Below are 21,035 nucleotides of genomic sequence, written 5' to 3' on the forward strand. Positions count from 1 at the left end.
AGGAGGTTCCCCCAACTACTCAGGCAGTTACAGCCACAGCAGAAGTGAGAACACGCACCTACACAACCAGCAGGTGGAGAATTCAAGCCAACATGCCTTGGTTATTGTTCATTCAAAGACTCTGATAAAAGAGACCCTGAAGGTTTCATAGCGTCTCCCTGAAGGGACAGTGAAGAGAAAGAAATTAGGCAGATTTACTGTGATGGCTCTATCCTGCCCCCAACACTCAGAGAGAACATACACCCACATGCTAAGGCCTCACAGATGTGCTTCCCATATTCAGAAATCCTAAATGGTAGTGGTATCAGGTGCAACAAATTGTCCTCAATGTGGGAGTCATTCCCCGATCCAATTGATTAAGACAAATAGGAATTTCCCCTGGTGCAAACCTGCTCTGGTTTACAGGTCCCTAACTGCATTAAGGGAGGCTGTGTGCTGTGCCTAGTCCCTCAGTTGTGTCCAACTCTTTGCAACTCCATGGACTGTAGCCTGCCAGGCTCCTCTGTCCATGGGGATTCTCCAGGCAAGAATACTGGAGTGGGTTGCTATGCCCTCCTCCAAGGGATCTTCCAGACACAGGGATTGAACCCAGGTCTCCCACACTGCAGGCGGATTGTTTACTGTTGAGCCACCAGGGAAGCCTTAAAGGGAGGCTAGAAGAAGAGATGGCACCCCACTCCAATACTCTTGCCTGTAAAGTCCCATGGACGGAGGAGCCTGGCAGCCTGCAGTCCATGGGGTCGCTAGGAGTCGGACTCGACTGAGCGACTTCACTTTCACTTTTATGCACTGGAGAAGGAAATGGCAACCCACTCCAGTGTTCTTGCCTGGAGAATCCCAGGGACGGGGGAGCTTGGTGGGCTGCTGTCTGTGGGGTCGCACAGAATCTGACACGACCAAAGTGACTTAGCAGCAGCAGCAGCAGAAGAGAAAGTCTAAGCTAAGGCATGAATAAGATAGGTCATTAAAAGAGAAATCAAATGATTGTAAATCCCCACAGAGATGATGAAAGAACTTAATGTAAAAAAAAATAGGACTAAATCTGTAAAACTGATTGTCCTTTCACCATGGAAAGACACTGGACATGGGAGCTCAGAGTACTAGAGCACGGTCTTGGGGTGATGGTGTCACTATCCAGGCCTTAAAAGACAGAGGGCCCATGCTCAAGCGGGAGTGGCCAGGACTTCCCTCATGATCCAGTTGGTTAAGAATCTGCCTGTCAATGCAGGGGACATGGGTTCAATCCCTGGTCTGGGAAGATCCCACGTGCCACAGGGCAACTAAGCCTGTGAGTTGCAACCACTGAAGCCCACATGCCCTAGAGCCCGTGCTGTGCAACGAGAACCCACCACAGTGAGAAGCCGGTGCACGACAACCAGAGAGTACTCCCTGCTCGCCGTAACTAGAGAAAATCTGCACGTAGCAATGAAGACCCAGCACAATCGAAAACAAATAAATATTTTTAAAAGGGAGATAAAGGTCAAGGCAAGGTCAGATCTCACCCCACCAAAAGTTCTGCAGCCGCCCTCTGCCCCCATTGTGCAGTCACAGTGGGATCTTACAGTGGGAGAAACAGGAGAATTTGGTTCAATGACCAACTCAACAATCTTGAACAAATCAGCTTAAATTACTGTGCCTCAGTTTCCTTATTTGAGAACAAGATTGCTGTGTCTACCTCAATTCCATCCTATGGGCCAGCGGGTAGGATCCACAGAGACACTGCCTATGCAAGTCTTTGTATGCTGCAAAGATCTGGGTAAACTCTAGTGCTTCCCTAGCAACTCCTCGGTGCAAAGGAAGAAGAGTGGGTGAAGGCAGCAGAAGCCTGGAAAACGATTCTGAGCCTTGGCTTTAGACACAAAGTAATAACACTGAAAGTGTTGAAGGATGGGTTTTGAGTTATCCCATGGTGGAACGAGGGCTTCCGGTGGCTCAGTAGTAAACAGTCTGCCTGTAATGCAGGACACTCAGGAGACCAGAGGTTTGAGCCCCAGGTTGGGAAGATCCCCTGGAGGAGGAAATGGCCACCTGCCTCAGTATTCTTGCCTGGATGACCCCAGGGACAGAGAAGCCCAGCAGGCTACAGTCCACAGGATCACAGGGTCAGACACAACTGAGCAAGTAGAGCATGTACGCATGGTGGGATCAACCCATGTGTTAACCAGCTGAGTTTTAATAAGGTTCTGTTCTATTGGACACTGTTCTACTGATCCACACTGTAGAAAAGCCAACCAGGAATTATGTTCCTTCTTCAGAGGGCATCTATTAAGACTTAAACATGCCTCCTTGCAGGGCTACCTGGTACCAAGTCAAACTGTGAACAGAACAATCAGAGCATGTCTGCTAGCCAACAGGCTGACAGTCTCCACAAAATGGCCTTTCTGTTGATTCTCAAATCTAAGATGTGTCAAAAGATAGTCCCTTTTTTTTTTTCTCGCTTCATATAGTAAACCTTGTAGGAACAGGCAACGCAATCCACTTGATGAATGTGTTAATTAAGATAATCAATACACATATAATCACAGGTCAGTTCTCCTCAGCCATCATTCATCAAGCTCTATGGTACCACAATTGCACTATCTAGGGTCAGTATCAAATTTCTAAATTTCATACCTTACTATCTTCAGGAAATAGTGAGTACAGAATTTCAAATGGCAAAAATGATGGGGAAAGTGTGACCTAAATCCCACTGTGTTCCAAATTGTACTAACTGAATTAAAGACACCATCCTCAGTGGTTTTAAAAAAATTCAACCTAATCAAGGAAAGTGAGCTACGCTGCAGCTGACAAGAAGCCCCAGTCTTGACCAGGAAGATAATACAGGGAGTGAGCAGAGCTTCACCTGCATTAAAATTCATATTGTTTCTTTGGAGGAAAAAAACAACTATTATTCAAGATCTAAACCCTGTGTCATTCACATCTTCCTTCTTTGGGGGAGAAAGTCTCAGCCAGGAGCTATTCTCTGCAGGATCCAATCCCAACCTACCCCCAAAGTTGCACTTTTTAATAATCTCTCATGGTCAGTTTAACCTTAGTAGAGAAATCAATGTGTTTTCCCAGCATGCTTTTATTACATATTGCCACTGTCATGTACATCTGTGAAGCCTTCTCTATTTGTCACTCCATCATCTATTTTCCCATTACACCTGTCTAGACCTTTATTATAAAATGTAATTATATTTCCATGTCAGTCACACCTACTAGACTACGAGCACCAGGATAGCTTGCTCCATATCTTATTAAATCTCTGGTCCTTGAACCTATGTACCTAATCTCTCAAAACAGATGGAGACGGAGAGAAGAGAGGGGGGAAAGAAGAAAAGGAAAAAGAAGAAGGGGAGTGGGTAAGTAGCTCTGCAGGCAAAAAAGACGAAACCATACTTCTGGCATTTCCTTGTGCTGCTTGCCTGGTATCTCGATATTTTATTGTAGAGAATCGGGTGGGCTCCAGGGTCAGCTGAACCTGTATTTCTATCCCGCAGATGGCCACGGTCTAGAGCGTGGAAAAACAATGAAACAGTTCTGAGCCTCAGTTTGTTCATTTGTAGAATGGAGATGAGAACATTATCCAACTCACTGTGATAGGGAAGTAGATGAAACAGTGTTATCAATCACACTGCACAGAGCCTGGGAGTCAGGAAAAGAGCCTCAAAGGTGCTGGCTATTGCTGTCACTGTGCTCTTGGATGACCTCCAAGGTCTCTGCAGCTCCCCAGTTCTGCTCCTGGAACATCCCTTTTCCTCAAAATGAGTCAAGCCCCTGTTAAGAAGCTCCAGGGTCCACTGTCCCCTTTCCCAGACAGTTCAGTCCTCTCTGTGACTCTCTACAGCCCAAGCCCAGCAGCCAGGCAGAGAGAAGGAAGATTCTTACATTTGAACACGGCTCTGCCACTAAGCTGCCCTGTTACCTCTGGCCAGATACCTTTCTGGCTACAGACTCCCTAGCAGTGACAAAGCATATTTTGTTCTGTGGCTAAGGATTTATGATGAACGACTTAGTGTCTGACATGCAAATCCTAACTACAACTGCCATGATGCCAGCTTTAGAACAAAAATGATTTCTTGGGCAGGAATGGGAAAAACTATGTAAAGTTGAACAACATCCTAGCTGGGACAGCAGGCAATCTCTGGAGTCACATTTACTTGGGTTCATCTCCTGGTTCTGCCACTTGCTAGCTTGGTGACCCTGGGAAAGTCACGTAACCTTTCTGGGCCTCAACTTTCTCACGTGTAAGGTGGCAAACCTAGTACTTACCACGGAAGGTAGTTTAAAGGATGAATTGAGAGAATACAGAAAAAGGGTTTAGAACATGTTAGTGTTGACATGTGTCAAATAAAGACTCAATTAAAACCATGTGTCATTAAGCCTAGACAGCATATTAAAAAGCAGAGACATCCCTTTGCTGATAATGGTCTGTATCGTCAAAGCTATGGTTTTTCCAGTAGTCATGTGTGGATGTGAGAGTTGGACCCTAAAGAAGGATGAGCACCGAAGAATGGGTGCTTTCAAACTGTAGCGCTGGAGAAGACTCTTGAGAGTTCCTTGGACTGCAAGGAGATCAAATCAGTCAATCTTAAAGGAAATCAATCCTGAATATTCATTAGAAGGACTGATGCTGAAGCTCCAATACTTTGGCCACCTGATGTGAAGAGCTGACTCACTGGAAAAGACCCTGATGCTGGGAGAGACTGAAGGCAAAAGGAGAAGAGGGCAGCAGAGGATGAGATGGTTAGACAGCATCACTGACTCAATGGACATGAATTTGAGCAAACTCCGGGAGATAGTGAAGGACAGGGGGCCCTGGAGTGCTTCAGTCCATGGGGACACAAAGAGTTGGACATGACTGAGCACCTGAACAACAACAATCATTAAACCAATGAGCTTCATGTAAAACCATGACAAAGTCTGCACATGCTATAATTCAGTAATTGAGGATTCATTCATTCAGTAATCATTTACTGAGCTCTTGCTGTGTGCCAGGCACTGTTCTAGGTGCTGCAAAAGGAGCAGAAAACAAAGCAGATGAAACTCTCTCCTCTTACAGAGTTACCGTTCTAAGATTCACAGCTGGGGTATCCTTTAGTCTGTGGCATAAAAAATGGTTTTCAGCCAGGGATAATGCAGCCCCCAGTGGATATCTGGCAACATCTGGAGACACTGTGCATTGTCACAATTGTGTAGAAGGTCTACTGACATCTGGTGGGCAGAGGACAAGGATGCTGCTAAATACCCTGCAGGCACACAATGTCCCTCCAACAAAGGATTATCCTGGCCCAAATGAAAACAATGCCAAGACTGGGAAACCCTAGCATAAAGGAATCTGTGAGTAGTTATAAGTCTTTTGTGGGGCATGGTCCTGGGCCATTGGAGACCACTGAGGTCACTAGGAGAGAACCTAGGAAAGGGAAATGTATGGCTAGAAGGGAGAAAAACAGGACTGCAGGATGCCAGGCTTGCCTGGAACCATCCTTCCCAAGGCAGAAAGCATACAAAGTCTAGGGAGTAGGAGGCCCCACTCCCTGGGTAAAGTTGGTTCTTTCCATTGGTGACGAGTGACCCTTGGGTTGCTAACCTTGCGAGTAGGACCCAATTCTCTCTTTGGCAGTTAACCTCACACCTAAGGGAGAGGTATTTCTCTTACCACAAGATGAGATGCAGCTTTTATCTCCGGGTAGGGAAGATCCCCTGGAGGAGGAAATGGCAACCCACTCCAGTATTCTTGCTGGGATAATCCCATGGACAGAGGAGCCTGGCGGGCTACACTCCATGGGGCTGCAAAGAGCCAGACACCACTTAGCGGCTGAGCATGAGCATGAAGATTTCACATAAGGACCCAGAAACTAACATCACTTTAGGGAAACATAATAAAAAATGGACTACAAGATTGTAGTTTCTTCAATCTTCCTAACGGACAAGGCAAAAGATGTTTCTGGTTTAGAAGACAATACAGCTTTAAACAGCAGAGAGATTTGATGGGTTTGAATTCCTGGATCAGTCACTACCAGCCAAGTGACCCTGAGCATCAGAGTGGGATGAGTTTAAGAGAAAGGACTCCAGAGCCAGAGCTTGGTTACTTAATGGCCCTTTGACAAGTCATAGGTCATTTTTTGTGCCTCAGTTTTCTCATACATAAAACGGGTGCAAATTGTTGTTGCTTAGTCGCTCTACGTCACGTCAGACTCTTTGCAACCCCATGGATTATAGCCCAGAGGCCTCACTGTTCATGGCATTTCCCAGGCAAAAATACTGGAGTGGGTTGCCATTTCCGTCTCCAGGGGATCTTCCTGACCCAGGGATCAAACCCATGTCTCCTGCATTGGTGGCAAGTTCTTTACCACTGAGCCACCAGGGAAGCCCCAGATCCAGTGGTACCTGCCACATAAGTCATTACAAAAGTTAAATGCATAAATTCAGAAAAGCATTTCCAACAGTGCCTGTCTCCAAGACTATGTCAAAGCTTGCTGTCCTCATCCCCATCGCAGTCAATGCTATGTGGTGGTAGACGGGTGACTTAACTTCTCTGAATCCCAGTCAGTTTCCTCTTTAGAAAAATGGGCATATTAGTTGTCACTTCACTGGGCTCCAGGCACAGTTATGCATGTGAGGCATCAGGAAAATACTTGACATGTTGTAAGTCTTTGTTGTTATTATTTATTGAAAAGTTTGACAAAGCACTGAAGCTAGTTCTCCTTTAGTTCTACATGACACTACCTGCCTTCATCGAAAAGAAGACTCCATGGCATCAGAACACCACGTGCCTTGAACACCCAGCGTCTTGTGATGTACCCAAGAGGTGAGCTCTGACAACTATAATGATGTGCCAAAGGTGAGTGTAAAGTATTAGCTCTGGACCCACCTTCCTTTAGAGGGTACTATGTTCTTAATGATGCACGGTACTTCTTAATGATACACATCACATACTTCAATCTGTAGAGCTGAGACAATATTGGGAATGGAGGTTCTTTATGTCCCCTTTTCCTCCAGTGCTTGCTTTGGTGGAAGAGGAGAGGTTGGGGAAGCTGGGCAGGCGGCTCCCCCTCCCATTTCTCTCCATCCTCCCAGCCTGACTCCCCATCACAGAAGGTGCGGAGGCCTTGGGGGTGCTTTGCTTGCAGACCTGACTGTAGCAGGCTCCATCTGAGCTCTCGTGCTAGGGTCTCAGTTCATCAGAGGGTAGAGGGGACAGGGGCTTTTCATAAGTGGGACCCAAAGGTCCAGCAAGGCCAAGTCAACAAAGACACTAAAACAAACTGAGAACCCACGATGTCCCACCACACAGAAGCCACCTGCTCCAACAGTTGTTCTTGCCAAACTCATTAAAACTATATTCAGCATCTTTCATGTTTCCAGCAGCTTAGGATTCCAAGGGAGAAGCAAGCAGGTCTACAGCGCACAGCCTTGAGTCTGCCACCTAGATCTGAGGTGCATCAAACCAGCAAGGATGTTACAGACTCATTCAACCACATGGGGAGGAAGAAAAGATTCCTTTGCCTGGATTCCCTCCAGCTTCTTCATAGTCAAGATGGGCCTGGAAGGGGACCTTGAGGATGGTGACGTGGGCCAGCAGGATGCTAACCTGTCCTGAGCTGTCAGGTATCATCTGCCACGATAGATGGTCACTCTCTTGGGTTGGGAAGATCCCCTGGGGAAGGAAACAGTCACTCACTCCAATATTTTTGCCTGGGAAATCCCATGGACAGAGGAGCCTGGTGGGCTACAGTCTGTGGGGTCGCAAAGAGTTGGACACGACTGAGCACACACACGCACACGTGCTCCTGGCTTCAGAGAAGCTGTCTTTTCCTAAATGATTCCGCCTGGAGTTTCTCTGCCTGCATTTCAGATGACTAGGGCATTGCAGTGACTGCCGGTGGTGGCACCCCTTGTTATCCCATGTGTTACTCACCCTAATATCCAGCCCAAACAGTATGGACTCATTTTCATTTACAAGATCACTTAAAAACCCATTCCTTGGCCTCAGCAGGCAGAACAAGTTCCACTCTTGCCTGATAGATGGCAGGGGGTAAGATGCCAAGCACTAATGCTCACATAAACCCATACTGGCAAAAGTCTGAAAAACACTGAGAAAGTCATGTGATTTCACTTGCCTTTGCTACATAACTCAGGAATAAATATAAATGAAATATGCAATGAATATGGCCAGGACCCCAGGCTCGACCTTCTGGGCCCCATATGACTTGCACGGTGAACCGGCAGTGTTCCAACGAGCATTCCCCACCTGCCAAGTCCATCTGCTATGAGCTCACTGGCAGCCAGGAAGTCACAAATTATAACCTACAGGATTCCTCAAAAGTGCCAGCAGTCTTGGGGAGTAGAGAGGGTGAAGGAATGGAGAAAACACGCCTTGTCTTACATGGGGAGGATGTGTGATTAGGCTCCTATTATAAAAATCAGATTGGCTCAGACTTAGATCAAAAAAGTTTTGAAAAACCTCAGTCAATCCTGAAATGCTGGAAGCATGAAATTAACCAGAACCAGAAACTTTACTTAAGGGGTCCTCCAAAGGCATTTTCCAAAGACAGTACAAAGATAGTAAATACTAGGCAATCAATAACTAATTTCATTCACACTGTGCTGATCTGTACGTAATTTCTTGGTGACCACGCACGGTGATTTTCAGGAAGAATTTTGAAGTCCCATCTCATGACAGCTTACCAGATTAGGAAAAGACAGACAAGTCTCCTATAGCCCATGGATATGACTGGAAAAACCAAGGCATAGGTTCTGGATGAGCTCTGTAACTTAGGGGTGAGCCAAGAGAAGTCCCCAAGATTCCACTGCGCTTAGTCTCATCCTCTCTACCACATGAAAATTCTCTTGCTCAAAAAAGATAAAAGTCTACTTGAGAAAACAAGAGTACACAGAGGCAGAATGAAGTGGGAAGGGGTTGCCAAAAGACAGAACTCATTTTGCAAAGCAACAGTGTCTAGCGTCTCCGCAGACTATTCACACATTCAATTCAGTCCCAAGGTAATTTATGCTTCACCAATGGGTTTCCAGTATTATCATAATGCTAGATAAGAGCCATCAGACCTGAAGTAACAGTCTATTTTAATGCCTAGGGAGAAAAAAAAATAAAACTTGCATCTATTTATGGAAATTTACAAAGGTGTAAGAAAATGACCCTTTTCCCCATCCTAATCTAACTGATGCAGTAGACAGTGAGCCCTCAACACCCACGAAGATGCTATGAACATTTCCACTTACTTAGGCATATAAATACAACTATTTCCTTAAAAAACACAAAAATCATGGCAGTAGGTATGCATCCTACTGAGCATAGGTATTTTATGTTATATACAGCTAAACACCTATTTGCATTGGGTACACTGGAGCTTAATTGTTTTATTCTATGCACAGCAAAGCAATCAATTGAATCTAATATTAGCCATTCATCAGATAAAACATTTTCAGAGAAACAAACTGCCATATTTTCCCCTCAAAGAACAGCAAGTATTTTAAACACATTTCCCAGAGATGTTACGCTGAGGAAAACAGCTTAGAAACGTTACTTTAAACAAATCCATTCTCTGGCTACCAACAACAAGACAAATTGGAACAAATGCTTGGCTCTGTTCTTTCCAAGCCTCCTTCTGTCCACCTGTCAAAGGCAGTCGTGACCTCACCAACCCAAGAGGCAGCTTTGGAGCCTTGAGAAGAGCCACCCTGCACGGATGCCCTGCGCTCCGCATGCCGGCATTCTCATTAGGGATTATCCGACTCACTTGAAGCTGGGAGAGAGAAGATGGGCTGGCTGCCAAGCGTACTTTCAACACAGATTCTGAAAGAAGATCCTGCAAAGTGTCGAAAGCCCAGATTTTCAGCAGTTCACTTTCCAGACTCCGTTACGTAGCAACCATGCCCGCTCACAGAGGGTACCAACCAAGGTAATATTTTGTTTAAATGACACACTGCATTAACTCTCTAGGAAAACCCACGTTTTCTTCATCGACTTACCTACTATCAGATACCCTCACTGGAACAAAACATACACTGGTGGATTGGTGAGCTTGTTTAATTCATCAAAAATAAAATTTTAACAAAAGTATCTGGAAATGGATCAAACAGCTTTTCAGCAGGAAGAGCAAAAGATGACTCTTCCTTGTAACCATTTGTGCTAATATTATTAAAAGGACATTAACATGCATTTCATATGTGCATAATGCCCTCTAGTTAAAGATACCGTATACAGTTGCATGATAGAGGATGAGATGGATGGATGGCATCACTGACTCGATAGACATGAGTTTGAGCAACCTCCAGGAGTTGATGAAGGACAGGGAAGCCTGACACGCTGCAGTCCATGGGGTTGCAAAGAGTCAGACACGACTGAGTGACTGAACACTTGCATTTTGAAAGATACTCATTTCATTCAAACTTTTGATTTGAAAAGTGATAACTCAATAACAGTAAATACTCATGCGCTTTGAGCCCATTGACTTGCACCAACCCAGACAAAATTAGAACAGAAGACTGATTCGGAAGAACAGTCAGGAACCCTCAGGAACTGAGCTCCTGTGAGCCTTCCTAGAGGTATGTTACAAAGAAGCATAAGAAAGCCAATCAAAAAAAAAAAAAAAAGAAAGAAAGAAAGCCAATCAACCACACTTTGAAATTAACCCAAGAAAGCCCAGCGTTTCCCTTTAGGAATAGGAGAGCACTAGCAGAAGACACTAGCAGACCACCTCTGCAGAAGGTTTCTGTTCCAGCAGAATGCTGCCACATGTCATGAGAACACAAAGCAAAACAAAATAAAAACAAACCCCAAAACACTCACAGAGGCTAAATAATGCAAAAGTGCTGTATGAAGAAATGGTTACTATATATAAGCAAATGATGCCCCACTGAATGCATATGGGGGTCTTGTTTTCTTTTCAACCATCACATCAGTTTAAATTGACATCAATTTAGAGGGCTATGTGGCCAACCATTAAGCTGAGTTAAAATCTTCAACATTTTATTTTCTGATTATAAAATCATTAAACTCTCCCAGTAAAGGTTTTGAAAAATACCAGTGGTACACAGAGGAAAAATCAAGACCATCCTTCATCCAGCCACCCACAGACAGCCCCTGGCCAGGGGAGGCACGCGTCTCAGAATATGAGGGAGCTGCCGGTTTTGTGTGTTTTTAGGGATATCAAGAGATCCAAAAGCCATTTCCATTTCCACAGCCTTGTGCATTTTTGTAAGAAAAAAAGAAAGAGGAAACAGCCCCCGATTGCTCCACTGCAACAATTTAACCATCAGCTAAGTATCACAGTTTCCAAGTTGAGTGTGTAGATCATTGTGGCCCGACCTCCTAGCATGCTCAGACTGCACTAGACCCAGGACTCAGATAAAAGCCACTTAACTTTTCTTTGGCTGAGAAAGGGGCGGACAGTGGGAAATAAACCAGCATTGTTCACTCTGCTTTACCGTGGCTTTTGATTCTCAGCAAAACGTCAGTTCTCTGCTATTTTTTAAGGCTGGAAGCATCCCTGCTGATAAAAAGTAAAGCCTGACCATGGAGTCTAACTTCTCTTTTTTGCCCAGGTGCCAGCAGAGAGCATCTTCCACACACAATGACATAACAAGGGACAAATGACAGGATAACCAGATATCCACCTTGAAAACTATGCAGCAAGCACCATTCTCACAACACCTTCCCACCATGACGTCATGCTACTTTGGTACCAAATTATTGCCCCAATTCCTAAGACTCTTGACAGACTCCGGAAGTACCAAGTTAAGATATGAGTTGAACATAAACTGCTAATGTTCAAGCTTAACATCTCACACCAGAAAAAAAAAAAAAAAGCATGCCTACTGCAGGAAGGTAAGGAAGAAACAGAAGCTGACAGAGAGAAGGCATTCCTATGAAACCAGACTTGCTCGCTCTCTCTCAACACTTAGAAACCTTTGAAATAACAATAAAACCAGAAAATCCTTCTGGGCCACTGGTACCTCATATTTCATCAAGTGACATATTTACACAAGTGACCCTCCTAGACTGGATTTTTTTTTTTTGGTCACGTCCAGGATTTCAGCAGTTTAGTTTGCAATCAAATGATATTAATAATCAGTGACAACTTTTCTTAAAGGGCAATTAGACAAAAAAAGAAAAGGGAAAAAAATCCTGAAAATCCATTCTGCACTTCTAATTCACAGAAAACAAACAGTATGGATTTTTCTTTTTTTTTCTTTTTGATGCTTCCTCCATCTTTTAACCCTTGTATGAGGGTTTCAGAGCTTCATCACTGTCAGTGTCAGCACAGACTGTCCTTTTTCCCCTTCTCCTAACTGCAAAGAGTCCCTTCAAGCAGCAGCTACCTGGAAACCCACCATCTACGACGCCTTCATTTCGCCAAGAGCCCATCACTCAGCCTTTGAGGTCTAAGATTTCCCCCTGGAAAGTGCTCTCAGTGTTTATATTTGCTGGAAATTTAAACTCCCTGCTGAGCACAGCATCTACTGTTGCATTGATATAATTCCACTGCCTGCGCGATCTCAAAAGGGGAGAAAATAAAGTCCAGATGCAATCGAGACAAGGGATTTGGCATCCGTGGAGAAAAGTGCAAACCAGTCCAATCCTCTACCCCAAACGCGGCAGCAGAGCCTGGCGCTCCCTCTTGGGCAGTCGTTCCAAGGAAAGGAGCCTCTGGAACTGGGGGGAAGCTGTGGCATTCACCCCTACAAAGGGCCGGGCATGAAAAGTTTGCCCACGGAGCTGGGGGCTGTGTACCATCTAAAGGGCACTTTCTGCTGCCGAGGGGTACCCGCCGGCTGCGCCTAGCTTGCGCTGGCCAGGGCCGCCGTGACCGTGTGAACCCGTGCACGCTGCGCCCGGGTTTTCGTTAATGACAGCAGACTGCAACTCCCAGCGCGGGAGCAGTACTGGCCACCGCCGGGCGGAAAGGGTTACAAGCCACAAAGCAAGGCGGTTTCGCCGCGGGCGTGGGGGGCAACGAGTCCCCGGGCGCCTCCGGGTCCGGTCCGGGTCTGGCTCGCTCGCCTCTCCTCCGCCCCGGGCGCCAGGCGATCCCTACCTTGCGCGCTGTGCTGGTGGTTCTCCATGTTCGCCGCCGCGGAGTCCGCCGCCGCCGAAGCGCTGGCCGCCGCTCCCGGGCCTGGGCCGGGGCCGCCGCCGCCGCTCAGTTCCGCCAGTCTCCGGTTGGTGGCTGTGAGTTCGGCTCGCAGGTTGGTCACCTCCTGGCTGGCCGACTGGACCGCCCCATCGATGCGGAGCGCGAGCTGCTTATTGTCTTCCATCATGCTCAGGATTTTGGCCTGGGGGCGAGAGAGGTGACAAAGAGCTGCATGATGCGCGGGGATTGGGGGGCGCGCGGCCGGGCACCCCCGGCTCTACCTGTTGGGTCCCCCGCGGCCCGGCTTCCCCGAGCCCCGACCCCCAGGCACCGGCAGCGCCGGCTCCTCCGGCGCAGGAATGACAGCGGCGCTTCCAGCCGGAGCCGCGGCGGAGCGAGGCGGAGGGTTGGGGAGGGGGGAAGGGGGGAGGAGAAAGAGGAGGAGGAGCAGAGATCGCCGAGACCCCGGCGCGGAGAGCGACTCGGAGAAGGACACCGCGCGCCGCCCGGCACTCTTTCAATGGAGCCTACCATTCGCCACGCACTCGGGAGGGGGCAGGGACCCGGGGCGGGGGCGCTGCCTCGGCCTCCCGCGCCCCCCACCTCTGGGACACACCCCCTCGTGGGGCGGGTGCGGCGGGCGGTGGCCCAGCGTGGGCCGAGGTGGCGCCCCTGGCGAGGCGTGGGGGGGCGCCTGCTCCCAGGCCCGCTCTCGGTCCCCTCCCTGGAGCGGTGGGGCGGCCCCCGCCCTGGCGAACTCGCGCCTTAGCGCGGGTGCAGGGACTGGGGAGGAGGTGGGTGCTTGGGAGAGAGGGGTGCTCGGAAGAGGGGCCCCGGAGGGGAGCAGAGATGGAGCTCCGGGGGAGGGGGCTGCTTGCTCGCGCTCTGGAGTGGAGTTCTTGCTTAGCTGTTTCCTTCAAATGCAGCTAGGAATGTTCAGCGGGGAACCGGGCTACTGCCCCGCGTGCCTCTCACTGTCCACCTCGACCCTACTCCACCCTACTCCACCTGCACCTCCAGCGCCCCAACCTGCGTTGTCCCCCCTTCCTCCGAAGGGTCTCCCTTTCCTTCCCCAGGGTGGATCACTGGCGCTGTGGCCTCCCCACAGCCCGGAACCGGTGGGTGCATAGATCGGTGGCTTTAGCCAGTCTTAGGCTTCTTAGCGGGGCTAAATATTGGGGGGCAAAAGGAATTCGGCCAGGAGAGAAGTCTGGAAGGCTCCTTGGGGCTTCCCTCTTCCTCCCCCTGCTAGGAGTGTGGAGGCCCCGCTGCCTCAGTTTACATCGCTCCTTCTTCCTGGGAGAACAGAGGTAACCTTAAAGTTGATACACCCATCAAGTGCCTCTTTCTCCTGGAGGAGCACAGGCTTTGCATTTTTCACTGGGGCCCTGGATTCCAGCCACCAGACCTTGTTACCATAGCAAGCTTCGTTCCATGCAAATAGGACCATTTAAAACAGTCAGTGTAACCGGAACAACCGAACAAGCTCGCACCACCATTCCAGCTGGGTCAACCTCAGGAGGACAGTTCAGAGTTTCTGGAGCTGAGGGTCTTCTACACGCCCTGGAGGTTGCTCACCCTCCAGATTCGACAGCACTTGTTGGAAGCCTATTGTGTGTAAAGTACTCAGGATGCATTGTCATCTCTTTGAAGTAAGGATTATTGTTCCCAATTTGTTGCTGTTCATTCACTAAGTCGCCTCTGACTCTCTGTGTCCCCATGGACTACAACATGCTAGGCTTCCCTGTCCTTTACTGTCTCCCAGAGTTTGCTCAAATTCATGTTCATTGAGTCCGTGATGCTATCTAACCATCTCATCCTCTGCCGCCCTCTTCTCCTTTTCCCAGTTTAAACATGAGGAAACTGAGGCTCTGGGCAGGGTAAGCAGTTTACCCCAGGGACCCACAGAAATCAGGTGACAGCAGGACTGGGAGTGAGTAGTCATTTGATCCTAGTCAGCCTCACGGTGCCTCGGGTGCCGGCTGTTTCATTTTGTTTTGTTTCCTTATATGTGGAACCGTAAAAACCAGGACAGGGAACCATGGCATACTGCAGTCCATGGGGTCGCAAAGAGTCGGACAGGACTGAGCAACTGAACAACAATTAAACTGACTCTTGCTCTGTCCCCCTGTGAGTACTAACAAGCTTGTGTAAGAGGGCAGGACAGTATTAATGGAGCTGTGACAGCAGACTTAAGTTTTTACTCTGTACACACTACTCAGCTGACTGGCCAGCTGGGTCTTGAACCCCTGACCTTAGTCTCATTAGCACAAGTTCTGACCCACTGGACCAACAAAGGAACTTAGACTACTTGGGTTTTGGTAAACCAGGATTTAGTTCTTTGAAGTATTTCAGTTTCATTATGGAGGAACCATCAAAAATAGAACTTTGTGGGTCTTCAAAAAGCAGGTGTGTGTTATGTGCAGCCAGTGTGCAAAACGGTTTGGTTCTTTAAACACTTAAACATAGAACTACTCATAAGACCCAGAAATTCCACTCCTGGATATATACCACAGAGATAAAACAGATATTCAAACAAAAATTCGTTCACAAATGTTCACAGAAGCATTATTCACAACCGCTGGAAGGTGAAGCCACCCAAATGCTTGTCAGCAGATGAGTGCATAAACACTTTGTGGCTTATCCATACAATGGAACACTCCTCAGCTATGCAAGGGGTGGAGCGCTGACACGCACGACAAGGCGGGCGAGCCTCAGTACATTCTGCTAAGTGAAGGCAGCCTTGGACTGTGCGGATCACAATAAACTGTGGAAAATTCTGAAAGATGTGGGAATACCAGACCACCTGACCTGCCTCTTGAGAAACCTGTATGCAGGTCAGGAAGCAACAGTTAGAACTGGACATGGAACAACAGACTGGTTCCAAACTGCAAAAGGAGCATGTCAAGGCTGTATATTGTCACCCTGCTTATTTAACTTATATGCAGAGTACATCATGAGAAACGCTGGGCTGGAAGAAGCACAAGCTGGAATCAAGATTGTTGGGAGAAATATCAGTAACCTCAGATGTGCAGATGACACCACCCTTATGGCAGAAAGTGAAGAACTAAAGGGCCTCTTAATGAAAGTGAAAGAGAAGAGTGGAAAAAGTTAGCTTAAAGCTCAACATTCAGAAAACTAAGATCATAGCATCTGGTCCCATCACTTCATGGCAAATAGATGGGGAAACAGTGTCAGACTTTATTTTTGGGGCTCCCAAATCACTGCAGATGGTGATTGCAGCCATGAAATTAAAAGAAGCTTACTCCTTGGAAGGAAAGTTATGACCAACCTAGACAGCATATTAAAAAGCACAGACATTACTTTGCTGACAAAGGTCCGTCTAGTCAAGGCTATGGTTTTTCCAGTGGTCATGTAGGGATGTGAGAGTTGGACTATAAAGAAAGCTGAGCACCGGAGAATTGATGCTTTTGAACTGTGGTGTTGGAGAAGACTCTTGGGAGTCCCTTGGACTGCAAGGAGATCCAAGCAGTCCATCCTAAAGGAGATCAGTCCTGGGTGTTCATTGGAAGAACTGATGCTAAAGCTGAAACTCCAATACTTTGGCCACCTGATGCAAAGAGCTGACTCATTGGAAAAGACCCTGATGCTGGGAAAGATTGAGGGCAGGAGAAGGGGATGACAGAGGATGAGATGGTTGGATGGCATCACTGACTCAATGGACATGGGTTTGGGTGGACTCCAGAAGTTGGTGATGGACAGGGAGGCCTGGTGTGCTGTGGTTCATGGGGTCGCAAATAGTTGGACACTACTGAGCGACTGAACTGAAGGAAGCCAGACACAGAAGGTTACATTTTGTAGGATTTCATTGATATGAAATATCTAGAGTAGTAAATCTATGGAGACAAAGCAGATTTGTGGTTACCAGGAGTTGTGGGGAGGGGAGAGTGTGGAGAACTACTTAACAGAGACTGAGTTTTATTTTGGAGTGATGAAAACGTTTTGGAACTAGAGAGAGGTTGTGTTTGCACAACATTGTGAATGGACTAAACGTTATCTAATCGTTGACTTTAATAAGATTGATTTGAGTCTTCCCTGTTGTTCTAGTGGTTAAGAATCTACCTTGCAATTCAGCGGATGCCGGTTTGATGCCTGGTCTGGGAGGATCCCATATGCCATGGGGCTACTAAGCCCGTGAGCCACAACTACTAAGCCCACTCTCCCTACAGCCCATGGTCTGTAACAAGAGAAGCCACCACAATGAGAAGAGTAGCCCCCGCTCGGCCACAACTAGAGAAAGTCCAAGTGCAGCAACGAAGACCCAGTGCAGCCAAAAATAAATAAATTGTTTAAAAGGTTAATGTTGTATTTTATGAATTCCGCTTCAATAAACAAAAGTATGTATGCAGATACCAAAAAAAGAGAAAAAGAGGAGAGGGGTATCCTGGAAACAAACCTTCTGAGAAAGCAATTAAGAGCCGCTCTTCTGAAGTGCGAAGGACAGGGGAGCCTGACGTGCTACAGTCCGTGGGGTCGCAGATCCGGACACGACTGAGTAACTGAGCAACAACTTCTTGAAGAGCTGTGTGTATACTAGAGTGCACATGTGTGTGTGCTCACACCTCTGTACAACACTCATCAGCATGCGCAGCAATTGACCTGTTTACGTCTCTCTCCTACTTCCCTGAGAGCCCTGCGTGGGAGGAGGAGGGTGGTCATTTATTTACCTGTTATTTCTCTTCACATCCTTGCCACCTAGCCCATAGGAAGCGCTGTGCAAATGAATGTGTGAGCGGTTTGTACAGTAAACAAACTGACCAAGTGTTACTCATTTTCTACTTCAGTGAGATTATCCCCACGCACCAGAATCTTCAAATCAAGTAAAACAAAACAAGCCACACCCCAAAATCTAACCGGGAGAAAAGAAGGTTGGGCACCTTCTCACCTCTCTCTGCCCTCCTCTTCCCCAACTGTGGTACAGCCACTGAACTTGCAAGAAACTCTCCTTAGAAACTCCTGGGGTGCCTCCTAGGATTTTAAAGAATTTTATTTTTTGAGATTTGTTTTCTAAATACGAAAAAAAGGAGCTTTTCCCAGCTGTGTCTCCTTACGTTCACGCACATGCAAAAGGATCAGATCTCAGACAGAAAACCTGAGATTAATTACCCTCTAGAATCCACTTGATTTAAACTGAAAAGCTTACTTAATCTATCTTCCCCACCCCCTCCAGCTTCCACTGGCACTTGTACCTAGGTGATCTCAGGTAACAAAACAGTCACAGAATTCGTGTCCTTTTCCACTTGCCTATCTGTAGGGCAAATATGCACTTACAATTCATTTCTTGGAAGACACATACAACCTGTTGGGTGATGGGCTTCAGATCTGTCATCCATAAAACGCTCTGGGATTCCCAACTATGAGAATTTAACAGTACTGTGTGTTCTGTTTCAAGATTCTCCCTTCTGTATATTCCTAAAGTAGACCCCACCTCCCACCCCAGTAAACTGATGTTAAGAACCAAGCTAGAAAATGTGTTCACTGTATAGGGACCTGATGCTATTTTCCCAGCGTCGCCATCAGCCAAAGCCCATCCAAGGGTCAGGCAGTGCAGCGGCCAGTATGCACCGAATGTCTGCTCTGAGCAGCGTGAGCAAACTGTACCGTGCACTTTGGATGCCTGTCAAAGCTTGCCTGAGCATTTTGGAAAGTCTGTAAGACCATCCCAGCTCAGAGAAAGAAAATTCCTAATAAGAACCAAGACAAAGAGACTAACTCATTGCTGACAGCAGTGTCATCTTCACTTCCCTTCTTCCATAAATAGAGTGATTTTATAATGTAATGTCCAAACTGGGACACTTTTGAGAGTGAAAGATGGTGTTATGAATAGTGAAGCTGGGGCAAGTGGCATAAATTGGAACTGTCCTAGGAAACCCCTGAGCCACTGGGAAGCCACCCCAGAAGACCTAGTGTGTGTATACAGCGTGGGCCGAGCTGATGGTATGTGTGTGTGTGTATATGTGTGTGTGTGTGTGTATAGTTGCTTCACTCTACAACCAAATGATGTTATTTGGTCCTAGAAGGCAACTTTGGTACCTTTTACTCCAGTACCCTTGTTTTTTTTTTTTTTCCCGGTACCCTTGTTATTTACTGCTGCTGCTAAGTCGCTTCAGTCGTGTCCAACTCTGTGCGACCCCATCAGGTGGGGCCCACCAGGCTGCCAGGTGGCAGCCCACCAGGCTCCCCTGTCCCTGGGATTCTCCAGGCAAGAACACTGGAGTGGGTTGCCATTTTCTGCTGCAATGCATAAAAGTGAAAAGTGAAAGTGAAGTCGTTCAGTCGTGTCCGACTCTTAGCGACCCCATGGACTGCAGCCTACCAGGCTCCTCCGTCCATGGGATTTTCCAGGCAAGAGTACTGGAGTGGGGTGCCATTGCCTTCTCCATGTTATTTACTGAAGGGGAAACAAAGACTTTGATACTCTCACACGTTGGTGGTTGATTGTACAAGCTCATCTTCCCATCCTCCATAACTTCATATCCACAAAAATTGTTGCTTCTGTCACGAAAACCCTTCTCATCTTGGGTCTCCCTAGGAATTCTAGCCACATATAACTTTTCAAAGTACTTTCACATCTCTCCTCTTATTTTATCTCTGCAGCAACTCCATCAGAAAGAGGAGGTAACTGGAATCTGCATTTGGCAGGTTAAAACACTGAGGTTAAAGAGTTTGTCCTAAGATTATGAAACTGAACTAAAAGGTCCTTGAGACCAGCCCCATACCTGCATGTGCCTCCTCCTCTTAGCCCCCAGTACTCAGTACATATTTGTCAAATGAATGAGCTGGGACCAGGACTAGAGTATCCCCACATGTGGCTTCACATTTTCTCTCTGAGTCAGTCAGGCTCCTGGTTTGTCTGACTCAGGTCAGGATCTGGAAGCAGCATTCAAATGCTTTCTCTTGCCAGGTTAAGTTCCTACATGGGACAGGGTGATACAGGGGAGGTCTGAAAAGAAGCCTAGGAGTCAGTGTCCTGAGAAATCTCGATGCTTCTTTGGGTCAATATGTGGCTGCCTATAGGAGCTGGGGAGAAATGTGATCCTGCTACTTTCTCTTGCTGCAAATAGTGTCCCTTACTAGGCTGTAAGGGGCACACCTCTGGACTTCAGGCTGGTTTCAGCGTTTCTTAAAGTGAGGCTGTAGATGGCTTGATGTGGAGTTCCCAGACAATGCTTGTAGATCCTGAGCCCTAATCCAGATCTGGAAGACTCTGGGGGAGGCTCTGGGCATCTGCATTGGCAACAAACTTCCCAGGAGTAGCTGGTGCACAGTGAAGTTTGATACTCACTGCTAGTTCCTGACTCACTGCGCTAGGCACCCAGCACAGGTGCTCATAAAACTCATGCCCACGTGTCAAGTACATAAATTCCAGGAAGCCCTGAGCCACAGAAATGATGACAAGGACTCCCTGCTCTTTCTCTTCTCCATGCTGTCTGTCCTGTGTCTTCCCAGCCCCCGCCACCCGAGAGTCCCTAAGGAATTACCCTCCCTCTCTGCAGATGGATGCTCTGTTTATTCAAATTGTCACGTATAAATCCTGGCCAATCTAGGAGATGTATCTCTTGTTCATTTACATGGTTTACTTTGGCTAAGTGGGTTTTAACATGTGCTCTGGGGAAAAGGGCAAAGCATCTCAGAAGGAGGCATTCAGGTCTCGGCGCTCTGGGTGAGAAGACGAGGAGCGGGGCAGAGTCAAGGACATAGAGACGAGTGATCAGGTGGTGAACCCCAACGGCTAAGTTATATTCCCTTCTCAGCAATGCCCCACCCACTTACCGCTTTGAGTAGTCCTCAAAACCAGTTATGAAATGAAGGGATATAAAGAAAGAGAAACCAGGAGGGAAACAGGGGAGAGGATTGTGGGGCATGGGGAAACAGCCCACAGCTTTGAGTTGGGGATGTATGTTTACAGATGTCCATTATATATAGGTGTCT

At 47.2% G+C, this 21,035-nt stretch overlaps 1 protein-coding gene and 1 long non-coding RNA gene across 2 annotated transcripts in view; one reads left to right on the forward strand and one right to left on the reverse strand.

Moving 5' to 3' along the window:
- KAZN (kazrin, periplakin interacting protein) overlaps positions 1-21,035 on the reverse strand; it is a 1,344,061-nt gene that overhangs the window by 512,503 nt on the left and 810,523 nt on the right. The window contains exon 3 of the mRNA XM_061383221.1: positions 13,044-13,284. Coding sequence (XP_061239205.1) covers positions 13,044-13,284 — 241 coding nt within the window. The remainder of the gene's footprint in view (positions 1-13,043; positions 13,285-21,035) is intronic.
- LOC133228001 (uncharacterized) lies at positions 13,122-17,404 on the forward strand. The gene is made up of 2 exons (XR_009730021.1): positions 13,122-13,194; positions 17,151-17,404. It is a non-coding gene; the product is annotated as an uncharacterized LOC133228001 (long non-coding RNA).

Source organism: Bos javanicus, chromosome 16 (assembly GCF_032452875.1).
Source record: "Bos javanicus breed banteng chromosome 16, ARS-OSU_banteng_1.0, whole genome shotgun sequence".
In the NCBI taxonomy this organism is placed as follows: domain Eukaryota; kingdom Metazoa; phylum Chordata; class Mammalia; order Artiodactyla; family Bovidae; genus Bos; species Bos javanicus.